Source organism: Otolemur garnettii, unplaced genomic scaffold (genome assembly GCF_000181295.1).
Source record: "Otolemur garnettii isolate 467f Iridium unplaced genomic scaffold, OtoGar3 scaffold00001, whole genome shotgun sequence".
Taxonomy (NCBI): Eukaryota; Metazoa; Chordata; class Mammalia; order Primates; family Galagidae; genus Otolemur; species Otolemur garnettii.
In genome coordinates, this window is record NW_003852396.1 from 58,181,774 (window position 1) to 58,197,346 (window position 15,573).

Consider the following 15,573-nt stretch of genomic DNA (forward strand, 5'->3'; position numbering starts at 1 on the left):
TGGGATTAATATCATTAGAGCTGATGGAAAAAAGAGAAGCAAGGAGAGAGGAGAGGTCAGCTGAAAATCTCCCTTACCCTACGCCTTACCCAGGTCTGACAGAGGAGGGAAAAGGCGGGGTAATCTGACACAAAAGCAGCACTGTTTTCAGGACTCTTTGGGTTGGATCTCTGAAAAGGCCAAGGTCCTCTTTATATACCTGACACTTATTACTATAATTGAGGGTGGTCACCACTTCTTGCTTCTCTCCCTTCAAGCAAGGAGAGAAGATCACTACTTAAGACTTCTTTTATTTAATAATTTTCTGATGTGAAAAACTAGTCATAAGGCAAAAAGCTTTCTTTCTAAAAACAAAACATATGGGCAGTGCCTGTGGCTCAAGGAACAGGGCACCAGACCCATATACCAGAGGCAGTTGGTTCAAACCCAGCCCTGGCCAAGAACTGCAAAACAGAAAAAAAAAAAAAAAAAACGTATTACTAATTGTTGTGTAGTTTTCTAACAAGCAATAAGACTATTATAAGAAGTAATTTTTTTTAATTTTAAAGAAATGAAACTTCAAAGACAGACGCCAAGTATTCCCAGTACAAATACATTCCTTTATGTTGCCCTTAATTTAGATATATTTCATGCCTACTTTATCTTCAGATGCTGTTGTCTCAAGGGTTTGAAGTTAGCAATCATTTTAAATCCGCTCCCATATTTCAGCCCACACAGTATGGTATAGGCAGATACTTAATTATCAGAAAGAATTTAAATTAGTTGCAGGTCTAAGCACAGGAGATCTGGCTAATTCATCTGCTACATCTCTTCGAGTCTGGGCATTCCAGCCCCAGAAGACATTACATTTCTTTGCTCTCTATTTTTCCTCTCTGAAAACATATCTAGAGAAGGAAAAGTTAAACATTCTAAACAAAAAATACAAATTGCTCATTTCTCAGTTATTGCTTGAAGGAGAAAATTCTCCATTTCCATAATAATTATATTGCTAATCTTTCCTGCTTTACTGATATAAAAATATGAAGAGAACTTTTAGCTCATTAGCAACCTGTATTGAAAATTTCTTTGTGGGTGTTTATGGTTATGTTTTAAAAGCTGCTTTGATTTTTTTAAAAAAGAAGTTGTTTTGATAATCTTGATATAATTCTCAATCCTGCCTCTGCAATGAAATCATTTGGAAGCTTTTCAAAAAGTACTGATGCCTATGCCACGCCTGAAGATGTGCTTATAAATGTCTAACAACCTGCTTAGGGATGGCAGTAGTTATAATAAATTCTACTGCTATAAAGACTAGGTAGTATACAACTTGCAAATAATAACAAAAAATGTAATATTTTATTGTACATTTTACATAGCCACTTGATTCTCACAGAATGCTTTCATTGATGTTTGCCAAGTCTTGTATCATCCTCCAGCCAATGGCCACAATTGAGAAGTGAGCACAGTTCTGACCTGAATATTGATTGACATTTTCATCCATGGTAATAAAACAAAAGTGAAACAAAGAAGATGTATGTGGTCTGTTCTTGGTAATCAATGACATGCGTAATTTCTTAGCTGCATCAAATAATAGTTTTCATGCACTGGAAGACTATTCAAGTTTTGTGCTATTCACAATGTAACAGAGATAGAAATTTTGCCCTTTTAAATTTAACCCGCATCGTGAATATTTTTTTTCTGTCACATACTTAAATCTAGACCAGCAAACTAGGAGTCAGAAAACTTTTCTGTAAAAGAATGAATAGTAAATATTTTAGGCTTGTCAAGTTGTGTGATCTCTACTGAACTCCACTGTTGTAAAATGAAAGTAACAATAGACAATAAATAAACAAATAGGTATTGGCCACGTGTCAGTAAAAGTTCATGTACAAAGAACAAGCAATAGCAAGTACTTTGCAAACTCACAAAATGAATCTGTAACCAAATAAAAAAATCTTACAAAGAACAATGCTTCTGAACTGTGGGGACTCTTCATGTTAATATCTTGAACATCACTTCCTAAACCCTTAGTTGACTAGCAGAGATCCTGAGAAATAAATTATCATATTTAACATGGAATTACATTTCTCAAAAAGTCAGTTTTTACATGGCAATGCTCTCATTCAAAATATACATATGGGAATGTCATTAAGAAGGAAGTTATAAATATAAATATGCTTATGTTGTTATTTGCAGGATAAAACTGAATATTAAGCAAGATGAGTTGTAAAGAAGGCGGCTGATCAAAATACAATTAGCTTTGAACATTATTGCATCCCTATAAAAATAATAAAAAGGAAATCAAAGGTTGTACTAACCATAGTCCTTAGATGGAAAAAAGCCATACTTTGAATAATCCAGATTTTGCTAATTATAGTCTCTTGAAATGTAGGGTATGAAATTATAGAACAATATTAATTTAACAGGCTTACCAAGGATTTTCCATTCTAAAAAACAAAGTATTTACATTCCTTAAGCTTTCCAAAGTCACATTAGCCAAGTATGAGTTATTCTTTTTCTTTTCCAAATATGCAGTAGCAGCATAGTCTAGGACGTTTAGCCATCTTGTCCTGACAAATAACCAATTCACCTTTTTTCCCAGTGTATTCTTAAGTATTGATTTTACCAAGTGAACTCAGACATGTGTCACACTTATCCAATACAGATCCTTTTCCTTGGAAATGTAGTTTGAACATCAATCAGTCACCTGGCCTTTCACCTCCAATTTCTATTGCCACTGTCTGTCAACTATTAATGCTTGCCCATTTCCCCAAATGTTATTTTTAGAAACTGAAATATACAGTGACTACTGTGAAAAATGCGTATTTCTCAGAAAATATGCAAATGGTTTGCGTAATTAAATTTCTTCAATAAAATTACTTTTCTGGCTTGAAAACTAGCTGAAATTTAAAAATTCACATTTTGAAGGTCTCTAGGTATTTTCTTTTAAAATCTACCTTCTAAGTAGTAATATTACTACTTGTGAGTTGAACTCTAGTTAGAGGAAGACAATACGGCACTGTCATCAGGGCCTTCAGAGGGAGCAGAGCATTTTTGTCTCTGGCTGAATCCAATGAGAGTAACGGAATGATACCCACCTTGAGCTGTAGGTCTCCTGGGATCAGAGTGTTTGCTGGAAGCCTTTTAATGTGTTGGTAGACATAAGAGGAGAATTGCTCCTGCTCAGCCTGTAATTGGGGGCCAAGTTTAGAGAGATGACCTCTGTTGGTTTTGATAGCTGTCTGTAATTCATCAATCAGCCTGCTCACCTGAAGGGGTTAAATTACAAGAGTTGTTAGCAAGAAGTAATTGTTGATGTCGCACCTATTAGATTTTTGAGTACCTAGCTTGATGGGGGAAAAAAATGACTTCAATACAAGAATGTGAGTACAGACCTCAAGGAAAAAGAATAAAAGAGATATATGCTCTCTCATACATAAATTTTATTTATGGAAAAATGTCTAACCCTTTCATTTTGATAATGTGAAACAGGAAGCCATTTATAATAATTACCAAATGAAAAATATACCTGGATGAAGAAAGAAAGAAATATAAATGTCTAACAAGTTTACAAAGTACTTTTAAGCTGCCTAGCAAAATCAAAGTCCTTCCTAGGACTTGAAATAACCCAATATCCGTAACTTACCATCATATAGCATCATATAGCATTTTACTGTAGAAACTTTCCATTTTAGAATATTTTATTTTACTATCCATGTGTTACATTTAACATTTTTTCACACATAAATTAATTATCACTTTTTGGCCTCTTACTTTCCTTCTAAATATTCCAAAATATAATTTTTCTCAATCTCATTAATACAATTTTCCAAAATATCTATATTTCAAAGACAATGCTCTGTTCTATACTATATTTTAAATATCTATCAATGTCAAAATAAAGCATAGAATTTCTCCAGATACAGCAAAGGCTTATATACCCTTGATTTTAAAATTTCTAGACTTCTACTCAGCATATTTAAGACAGACATGACATGCTAAACACTCAGACACAGTAAGTTGATGTTTTAAACCATATAGTTTACAAATTAAAACTCATTTCCATTCTTTGACTCTTCACCATTTTATGCAAATTTATAGTCTCGCTAATGGACTGGATTCTTACATAAACACTGGTGAGATCAGAGTGTTGAATTAAATATTGTCTAATTAATTACGATACTCTAGAAGTAGAAGGCATGTATGTGTGTGTGTATGTCTGCATGTATGACGTAGGGAAGGGGACAGTAAGAAGAGACATCTTGTTATAGTGATTGATACATGGTTGTGACCAAAAGAGATGAAGAGAAGAAATTCTTTTTATCTGTGATTATTCAAAGTAATCAAATGTTACTCATTTAGAATTACAATGACTCTGAAAAGACATGGACTTTGAAATCTTGGGTTAAAATCTTGGCTTTCTCACTTATTGACTAGGAAATTTTGCACAGGTAATAATAAAGAAATTAAAGGAGATTAAAGAATGGACAGCACAATGTCTAATCTATAATGGGTGCCCTGGGCATTGGTATATTATTATAAGGTTTCCTTTTAAAATTTAAGTGCTTTCTGTGTATCAGGTTTTAATTATTTTTTTTCTTAGACTATCTTTCCTATCCCTACCCCAATTTCACATAAGAAACAGGAATTCTAAACTATTTGCTCACTGCAATGTCCACAGGTAAAACGGGGAATCCTTTTCCAAGAATCTTCTGTGTGTTGAAACTTCATCCTCTTCCTCTCTCCCAGCTAATTGTAATACTCAATATATGCTGATAACAAAAGATGAATACAAGTCACATTTGAGCACCTCTTGCAACTGCAGAAGTCAAGCATTCCTTGAGTGTTATAATTTTAATAGTTTTTTTTTTCCTTTCTAAAATGTGTTCACATTTTTCTACACCCTCTGCATATGCTATATGTCAATAATGTTTAAGTTTTATCACGAACTTTACAAGCACTGTGCATAAAAGCAAGCTAATTTAAAATTATTCCTAGTTTTCTTTGGTCTCCCATATTTCTTTTATTTGTCCCTATGTGATCAATTATCTATCCCCTTTAAACATTCCTTTCTTCTAAATAATAAATAGGCATACTTTTCAATAAAGGGCCAGATAGTAAGCATTTTTTGGCTTTGTGAGCCATAAGTAATCAAACTATTTAACCTTACAGTTATATTGAATATTTAGAAAGCAGCCACAGACAATATGTAAGTGAATGGGCCTGGCTGTGTTGAAATAAAACTTCATTTCTAAAACTAAGCTGTGGGCTAGATTTGTCCCCAGGGCAATAGTTTTCAGACCATTCTTCTAAATACATGTATTTACTATCCATCTTTTCTTTTCTTATAAGTAATACTCTGATCCAAGTCATCATCTCCTCATCCCTTCCCTCAACTTGGCTTAATACCCACTGATTCCTCTTCCCGTTCCCAGGCTCTTCCCTCCTAATCCATCCTAATAACTCCACCTACTTAATCCACCTTGAACAACATACTAAACCATCTGGTTGCTCCCCCAGATTCCTGAGCTTGGTATTCAAGATTCAAGACCTTTTATAAACTGATCCCCACCTGACTTTATGGTTCATAGTCTCACCAGACCCCTCCACTCTAACAAGATGTCTCTTCTCAGTGTCCCCTCCCACACACACATATATGTACATACATACATCCCTTGTATTTCTAGAGTATCATTAATTAGACAATATTTAATCTAATACTCTGATCTCACAGATGAGAAATTCAGACCCAGAAAAGTTGATTTTCCCAGGACACTCAGATATTGGCACCAAAACTAGAATATAGGTCCCCTAATGCCCAGGCAACAGTTTCCTAATTCATTCTTCTCTTCTCTCTGAGGCCACTCATCACTAAAGTCTCACTTCCTCCACCAGACCTTCTAGCACTTACTATCTGGGTAGAGACATTTGGCACTTAATCAAAGTCAGCTGTGTACTGTTTTTTACTTGGTTTATACCTCAATGCCTTGTTCTTCCAAATAAATTACAAACTTTGCCTAAATGTCCTTCCCACTTTATATAGTAATCCCTGATTCCTGCAAATAGCCTCTGTTAGGTTAGACAGGTATGTTCGGGGAGGAAGAAAAGGCCGGCAGGGGCATAGCAGAAATCAAGGAGAGAGAAGTGGCAGATGAGACTCTCCGGCAGACATCGGAATTCCTGCGGGATTTGCTTTGGATAATAAAATGTGAGCAGAACTAACATATGCCACCTCTTTGCAGAAATTTTAAGAGCCCTAGTGCTATTCTGCCATCACCCTCCACTCTCTCCACGAAAATAGCAATGTCCCAATAGAGGCTGCTGCTTTGACCTGTGTCCCAGATTTAGAAAGACATACCAGAGAGAGTGAGAGATAACTTGTAGCTAATATGTAAAGTGAGCAAAAGTGATTTTGTTTGAAGAGATTTTAGGCGTATTGGCTTATGCAGCACTATCTAGCAAAATCTGATTAATACGTGTATATTCTTTGTACTAACTCCTTACAACCCTATACAATTCATCTAGTAAGTTGCTAAGGGGCAGCCCTTAACTGTAAACTAAAATGAAAGTCTGTGGAAATTTCTGCTGTCTGTTCACAGGAAGCCCCTAATAGTCCACCAGTGGAACTTGGACAAAACTTTACAAATCATGGGAGGCAGAGACATACAGAGTGGTCAGGAAGAGTCCTAAGGGAGACAGAAAGAGAGAGAGTAAAAAAACCATTCTTTTAAAGGAAAAAAATAAATGAGAAAGAGGATGAGGGAAGAAATTACAAGGCAAGGTGATTGGGGGAGAAATGAGCAGTAAAAAAGAGAAGGAAAGAAAATGTGGAAAAGAAGAGAAAATTATCTATAGACTATAAAGTCCAGTGATAAATTTCTCTCATGATCCATCTTTCTTACTTTCTGGAATCAATTCCTATGTCTTCCCTTGTACTATTAATCCTATAAGAAAGTCATAACACTTAAAATATGGAAATGATGGAACAACCTAGTCTGAGGCAATGCTTTCAGCCTCATCTTCACCATCAGGTCATAATACTCTCAAAATTATGGGTAATAGTATATAGTCTACTGAAGCTAAAGCCCAAAACAGGATAGATGCTCTAAAGCCCAAAACAAGGTAGGTACTCATTTCTGGAGAGCACTGGTCCTCTCTGAGCCCATCCCTAGCCTCATGTGATTTGGGGTCTTTAAAGTCTAGTAAGTATCATGCAAAGGTTTTGCTAGTAAATAGTACTATGCTCTTTAATTGTATGTACTATACCTTGTGCTATAACAAGCCACCAAAAAAAAAAAAAAGGAGGAATTTCAGACTTTGATTTGAGAGCATTTTTGTACATGACTGGGTTTACTGTCACAATCCATCCCCTTTCACTGATAGGAGATTTCATGTGACATCAGAAATCAGCCAACCATACAATTGATGATGTCAATTGTACTCTAAAGGGCTATTGGTCAAAGTCTTAAAAGTTTCATTTGAGATAAGTTCTTGGTTGTTTTGAAGTTTTTCCTCTATCATGTTTGCTATTTTCATCATCCCCAGGATTATCTGTTAATGTACGTGAAGCATAATTACACCAATTAAGGCCTTTTAAAAATAAATTAAAACTATAAAATAAGATGTCTAGCAAAGATTAATTTATATCTTGAATAAAACATATCAAGATGACACTGATGTTTAGATAATGTTTCCATTCAGTTTTGCTTAAACTTTGTTATGTTACATATTCATAAGGTCTTTTATCTTCAAAGTGCTACTTTTTTTCTCAGTTATTATGATAACATGTCACCCTTAAAGACAACCCTACACTTGAAATAACTCAAATACTAAAATCAGGTAGGTAACACAATACTCTTGAATTATTTTACATAATATGATTTTTTTCCCCAAATCACAGATGTTGCTAAAAGGGGAAAAATGTTCTTTAAAATTCTTCTTCATGAATCTTTTTTTCCTGCAAATCCTTTTTTTTTCTCTACAAAGGCAACATGAATAGGGGTAAAAGGAGACAAAACTTGACCTTTTGTGATCTCAGCATTAATGGGTCTGTTCATAATTCAATCTATGTGTGTGTGGGAGCATCCATGTGGAAACATAGAGGCCTGAGAGACATAAAGCCTTTCCCTTTAAACATTATCTGACCCTATCAGTCCCATTCACAAAAGAAGGCTTACGTATGCATATGTTGAAAAAATGCGCCATCTCATTGTGCAGCAGAAAGCCTACACATTCTGTTCTTCATTCTCCGTGGAAATGCAGCACGGAAGTGACACTTGTACAGAATTTGGGAGAGTGACAAATGAGCAGAAGGTAGAAAAAAAAAACTATATTGAATATTCTGTTGAGGAGATGAACGAAACTTCTGAAAGAATGCAAATGTATATAAACATGTATATAAGTTTTTGCATAACATGTAGCACAATTCGGTCATGTTTATATGATGCATACATGCAACCCTTGAATTCAGTTGAATTCTCAAGCTGATTTAAAGTCAACCCATAAAATATTATTCTGTTTATAATTATTCTAAAAAGGCATACATACTGAAATTGTACATTTCTGATCCATACATTGTATATACTGTATATTGACCATTATTAATGAGTCTTTTAGGAGCTCTTGGTTTTTCTAATGATGAGTTCAGCTGTCAGCCTGAATTCTGTGTAGGCTTGAATCACCCATGTTACTGGGGAGAACACTAGAACACTTTACACAGAACTGTCACTCGAGATCAGCACAAAGAGTGGCAGCCTCTATGCCAGGAACATCACAGGGGCATGTAACAATATGGGGTGGTCTCAAAACCAGGTCAGCACTTCAACTTAAGAGTAGGAACTTTTCTAATTAACAACATATGGAAGATAAACCAGAAAGGTGGTAGGAAGACAAAAATGGTTATTTTAAACTTTTTAAAATCTCTTCTTCATTTTAGGTATTGGGGCACAGTATTTTTCAGGTTAAGAAGTGGCTCGGCGCCTGTGGCTCAAGCGGCTAAGGCGCCAGCCACATACACCTAAGATGGTAGGTTCGAATCCAGCCCAGGCCTGCCAAACAACAATGACGGCTGCAACCAAAAACTAGCCAGGCATTGTGGCAGGCACCTGTGGTCCCAGCTACTTGGGAAGTGGAGGCAGGAGACTCGCTTGAGCTCAGGAATTGGAGGTTGCTGTGAGCTGTGATGCCACAGCACTCTACCCACGGGGATGGCTTGAGGCTCTGTCTCAAAAAATAAAATAAAAATGAAAATAAAAAAGGAAGTGAATATAACCCCAACTTGATGCATGAAGACTGAAAGGCATGGAAGTCTGTGAGCAAAGTTATCTCCTGATTTGGAAAATAAGCTACAGTGTAAGCATCAGGAAATCTGAAGTTTGTGTGATACCTCTTATTCCTAACACCTCAACTACAACCAAGTTTTTAATAGCTTCCTAGACCCTTTCCAAGATGAGGAATATTTTGGAGGTAGGTCTCATATTCAGCCAGAGGTCCCTTACATACTGCCTGTAGGCCTATTCAGCACTCTCACATTCACTCGTGGGAGACGGGACTGTTGAAAATATAGATATTGTAAATGTCTTCATGATTCATCTGGAAATATAGCTATGTTGATGGCAACCAAAATGTCAACTATGCCTTTGGAGAGAGATGTGAGACTGTGCCTCACAGACGTCTAACTACAGGAGCACAACTGACCAGGTACTATACTCTGAAATCCATCCAAATTAGTGCCAGTGGCTGAGGACACTATGGCAGGTCTATCTCTGAGAGTCACAGGGCTTTCCTGATGGCCATGTTTGGCTCAAATTCACCAACAGCTTTCCAAACCTTCCTTAGACTGCATGCACTGTGGTCTAGAAGGCTCTACTCAATCTCCCACTCCTCTCTCCCTCACTTGGGCTCAGGCCCGCATTTCAGTCTGAGATCTCCCAGCTCTACCCCGTACTCTCTCCATTTTCTCTCACACGCATTTCCACAAAGAAAATTCACACACACTTGATCTCACCTTGGTGTCTACTTTTCAAAGAACCTGGAATAATGCATTTCCAAACTGATAAAAAATAATATGCATGCAGATTTCCAAAAAGCTTAATGTACTTTAACATGTAGCATCACCTCAAAATGGTCTTATGATATATACATGATTATTACTTCCAGTTTCCATGTAGAAAAAATACATGAAACAAAATTTTAAGATAAAACTGTAGGCAGCAGAGCTAAATCTCAGATTTTAAAATGTCTATGTCTAGAAATATATTTGTATAAATAAACCATGAGAAAAATATACAAGTAATCTCACTCCAGAATTTTTCATTTATCTCTATAAGGATTTCATATCTCATCTCTGTATGTAAATTAGATTTCCTGTTTCAGCCATAAAAGTTTTAAACTTTTTCTAACCAAAAGCGTTTTAGACTATTCAACAGCATAAAGGAGCAATTTCCAATGTCTTCATAACTCAACTAGCAACAGGGCTATGTTGTTAGCAACAAGGACTTTTATAATAAGAGACTTATAGACTTATTTCAATCAAAACACTAGAACTTACATACCGAAATTAACACGATCACTTTCCAAGTGATCACATAAGTTATTCTCATAGACTATGGAATATATTTAAAGATTATTACCCACATACATAAAAACACAAATTTATATTTCCTTGACTTGTATTTGATTTTTGAAACAAGCAAAAGACATCGAGCCAGGGCTGATAAACAAATATGTGACCAAAGAAGGAATTGCATAGGAAGAGAACTGAGGTATATAACATACTAAAGAAACACAAAAATGATAATAAAGAAGAAATACCAAATAAGCATAAACACTATTGGATTTTCAGAAAAGATAATTTTCATTTCCAATGTTGCTAATAAGGTAACATTAAAAAGTATATATTTAGTATCATGATCATTTTACTGGACTACTTCAAGTTTTCAGTTCCATTGAAATTATAATTTTGCACAAAATATCAAAGGGCAAAAATTTATAATGTTTAAAAGGGAGAATATATTTAATTTGTCATTCTTTGAGTCTAAAGACTCAAATTCATGTTCTTTCCTCAGAAAGATTAAATGCTTTTGCATTCCAGGAAACTGCATGAAAACCATTTTCCACATATCATTGGAGAGACTATTTCATTTTCCAAAGTTTACACGATATACAAGAAATGAATAGATTGATTTTTAACTCACTGTGAAAATATAATAAAACTCACCAATTCTGACAAAAGATTTTTCACACATCAAGAATGGTATTTTTTAAATTTATAACTAACAACCTAGTTTTTTGACTTGTTATAATTTTTTGGAATGAGTTAAAACTCTAAATCTATACAATTGTTATTTCTTACATTTTAGAAATTCTTCCAGTTTAACTTTTCTTATGAAATATTCTCTACTGAGATTGCTAATCAATGTTCATAATGTGGTCTTTAACACTAATTTGATGGATCTATTATAAAATACCTAGTTAGTAAAGAAGATATAATCACAATGATAAGAAAATATTTAAAACCTTACATCTTGAATATTTGTTTGCCAAAAAGGCAAAAGAGATCTTATGAGTTTATTTTTTAAATATTCACATTATATTATCCCTTAAGTTACTTATAGATTTTATTTACTGACAATTGTACATGGAAATTAGCAAATTCATGTTCTTTCCTCAGAAAGATTAAATGCTTTTGCATTCCAGGAAACTGCATGAAAACCATTTTCCACTTTTGTCTAACACCAATTTTGTATTATTATTTCATTTATGGAATATGCTGTCAACTTCACAGCGTGAGCTTTGGAGAGAAGGTTTACTTTAATAGTTCTTCATTACAATATTGCCTACGGAATCTTATGATTAGCTCACTTAGGCTTGACATTTGTAAACTATAGTTTTCTCTTATTAAAAGATAACTTTATCAGCATTTCTAAAATTCAGAACAATAACTCTATTCTTCGTAGGTCAGATCCTAAAAACAAGATTTGGTGTTTATTAAAAATTTGCCAAATTTTATAGCTTTCCCTATGTTGGCAGGTTTTACGATTTCCACTTTCAACCTGCATGTAATAATTTACCAATTTAGGAAAATTTATGAGAAAATATTCATAAGACCTCTTTCAGAAAATTATAATTTGATTTATTTTTTCAAGCATACAATTATTTTTCAGGCTACGTATGCTAATAAAATGATTTCCAGTTTTGATCAGTTTTTTCCTATCTTATTTTCAGTTAATAAGAGTTGAATTATTGCAAGACTCAAAGTAAAAGTTATCTCAATTTTAAAAATAGTGTTCACCATAGTTTTATAATACAATTTACAAAATAATTTCCTTACTTCTTCTTGTGCCTTATGGTTTTCCTTTGCCGTCATTGAAAGAATATTTTTTTCTGTAATTTTCTCCTTCTGTTCATTCGCAGCCAGGTTCAACTAGAAAAAATAAATGAATGACATGAAAGCAGGTCCCTAATAACAATATTTCTTTAAACAACTAATTTAGCACAATTTTGAAAGTGATTTGATATTAATCCCACTGATATTTATATTAAAGTGAACTCTACATTAAATAAGTAGAAAGTTCACTTATACTTAAAACATTTGACACACTAAATTTTTCACTTTCTGTTTAGTTGTTTTAGGATTACTGAATGTAACTTGGGGTGGGAGGGTCCTTAATTGTAGTGTTAGACACCAAGGAGTACTTTTTAAAAGCATTTTATTAAAATGAACTTAGCAACTTGTTTTTAAAATAGGCTAATATTTTCTATTAAAATCCTTCACTGCAAGTAGGGAATAAATTGGCTACTGTTACATCAAAATAAGAAGTCAAGAACATAAACCAAAAGTGTAAAATCAAACACTGTAGAATGGTGCTACACAATAATCTTCCCTCAACAGATTGATATTAACAGGAAGAAAGAGAATAAGAGCCTAAATAAGGATCCTCTAAAGGCTCAGCGCCTGTGGCTCAATTGGCTAAGGTGCCAGCCACATATACCTAAGGTGGCAGGTTCAAATCCAGCCCAGGCCTGCCAAAACAACGATGATGGCTGCAACCAAAAAATAGCCAGGCGCTGTGGCAGGCACCTGTGGTCCCAGCTACTTGGGAGGCTGAGGCAGGAGATCCACTTGAGCCCAGGAGAGCTGGAGGTTGCTGTGAGCTGTGATGCCACAGCACTCTACCCAGGGAGACAACTTGAGGCTCTGTATCAAAAAAAAAGAGAGAGAGAGAGAGAGAGAGAATCCTCTGAAATGGAATATTTAACAATTCTTTTATTGTAGTTTTTGGCCAAGGCCAGGTTTGAACCCACCACTTTTGGTATATGGGGCCGAGGCCCTACTCCTTTGAGCCACAGGCATCACCCAAGGAATATTTAACAATTCTTAAGCAATGGACATGATATACCATATCTCTTTATCAAGGATGAGATAAAAAATAAATAATTGCCATGTTTTTAAATTTTGTTCTGTTCTGTTGTTGTTTTAAGTAGGCTTTCTCAATTGTATACCTAGTAAATCATGTTTGAGTTAACATGAATTTTTAATTCATACCTGCCTGTCTGCTAAAAGAATAGTATCAGACCTATGACCACTTCTTCTAATGATATATTGTGATACAGTTATCAGAGATTCTATTTTGCTAAAAGGGAGAGGTCCAGGAATCTTTTGATTTTATTCTAATGATCACTCTTAAGGACTTGACAATCATTTCTGTAAAGGGCCAGGTGGTAAATATTTTAGGCTGGGGGTAGGGGAGTATAAAATCCCTATTGCAATCACTTAACTCTGTCATTGTGGTATGAAACAGACAATGCATAAATAAATGAACATGGATATGCTTTGATTAAACTTTTAAAAAACAACAACAGGTGAGTAGTGGTTTGACAAGTGGGCAGTGGTTTTTCACTCCTGCCCTACATGATAACCACTGACAGATTCTTTTTAAAAATCATCATGTGAAACTATTCTTAGAAGTCCAAGTGCAGTGGCTCACACCTGTAATCCCAGCACTCTGGGAAGCCAATATAGATAGATCACTTGAGTTCACAAGTTCAAGAGCAGCCTGAGCAAGAATGAGACCTTGAATCTAAAAATACTCAGGCATTGAGGAGAGCGCCTGCAGTCCCAACTACTCAGGAGGCTGAGGCAAGAGAAGCACTGTGAGCAATAACACCAAAGCACTCAACCACAGGGAGACTGAGTGAGTGGAGACTCTGTCTAAAAAAAAAAGAAAAGAAAAGAAAGAAACTATTCTTAGGATCACTCTCCTGAAGGAATATTTGTTTCTATGATACAATGATACCAAAAAATATAATATGATAATAACTTAAATATCAACCTTAACTTCCACACATGGAAGACTACATGTGAACCATGGCACAACATGACCATCTGTTTATTTAGTTATTGGGAGAGTTCTTGTTGTAGGAGAAATGTGTGTAGAAGAAAGAGACTTGAGAATATTTACCAACCTCATTTACTCTTTACAAAATTAATTTCTAATACAAAAATTTTAAGAGCAGTTTTTTCTTTTAAGGGAACCAAAACAAAACAAAAACAGATCTATGAAACTCTTTGGTGCCACAGCAGGTAAGTCGGTTTCTAATGAACTTTCCCAGGGCCATGATATTTAGAATGGCTTCTAAATAGTTCCTTTAAAGGTGGGAATTCTTTACCTTTGAAAGCACCACACTTGGAAGAAATTACTTCCATTTAAATATTTAACTTCTAAAGCACCATACTAATCTGTGTAGGGGAAGCTAAAAACATACCAACATAGTCCCAAATAAGAAGTTCAGTAAGATGCTAAGAAATAAATGGTCAGCAAAATGTGTAGACATATGCCGGGTTTTTTCCGGAAATAGGCCATTCTAAAAGATATCCTTTAAATGCAATGATTTAGAGAAGTTATTGAAAGTAAAATGTCAAATTAAGGAAGTGCATTTTCACCCTGATATATTAATAATATGCCATGCTAATAGCATATTTCCCTCAAACCACTCAACACGATGACATTAGTAGATTTCTCTCTTGTTACTTTGATGAGAACATCCTGTTTCTTCATTAAGAATGAACAGATGCTTCTGTTTTCTGTTCATTATTGTTGTTGTTATTGTTGTTTCAGATTAATGTATGTTTGCTGTTCTTATCCAAAATATATGGAATAACTTTTTTGTCAATGGGTTTGAGATTTCTGAGACTGATCTTTCATGTATTAACAAGTGCAGAAAATTTAAAAATTAAAAATAAAAATAAAAAAAAACCCAGAAAGGTGGCTAAAATTTTTATATAACTGTGAAAAACCAGGTCCCTGTCAAATGGGAGAAAAAGAACTTTGTTTTAAATCTATCTTACTTCTTTTAAATATGATAAAGCACCCCAATATTCATTATTCACATAAAAATCTAAGAAATAGGAAGGCACATGTAACTAACATTAGCCATCCATATTTAGGTTAAAGTTGGGCTCATTCAATATTAATGGGAAATAGACTAGAATAATTAAGAGACTAGTCACGAATGGTAACAGAAACAGAAGGAACAAAAAACATAATGGTTCTGTCAAAGAAAACTGAATAAAAATGTATCAAACAAAAACGG

At 34.6% G+C, this 15,573-nt stretch overlaps 1 protein-coding gene across 1 annotated transcript in view; it reads right to left on the minus strand.

Annotated features, from left to right (window-relative positions):
- Positions 1–13,382, minus strand: part of LOC100953497 — a 250,344-nt gene extending 236,962 nt beyond the window's left edge. The window contains exons 1-3 of the mRNA XM_023510042.1: positions 13,371–13,382; positions 12,311–12,403; positions 3,078–3,248 (exon numbers count right to left, since the gene is read on the minus strand). Of these exons, the coding sequence (XP_023365810.1) occupies positions 3,078–3,248; positions 12,311–12,403; positions 13,371–13,382 (276 nt within the window). The remainder of the gene's footprint in view (positions 1–3,077; positions 3,249–12,310; positions 12,404–13,370) is intronic.
- Between the last annotated feature and the right edge of the window lie 2,191 nt (positions 13,383–15,573).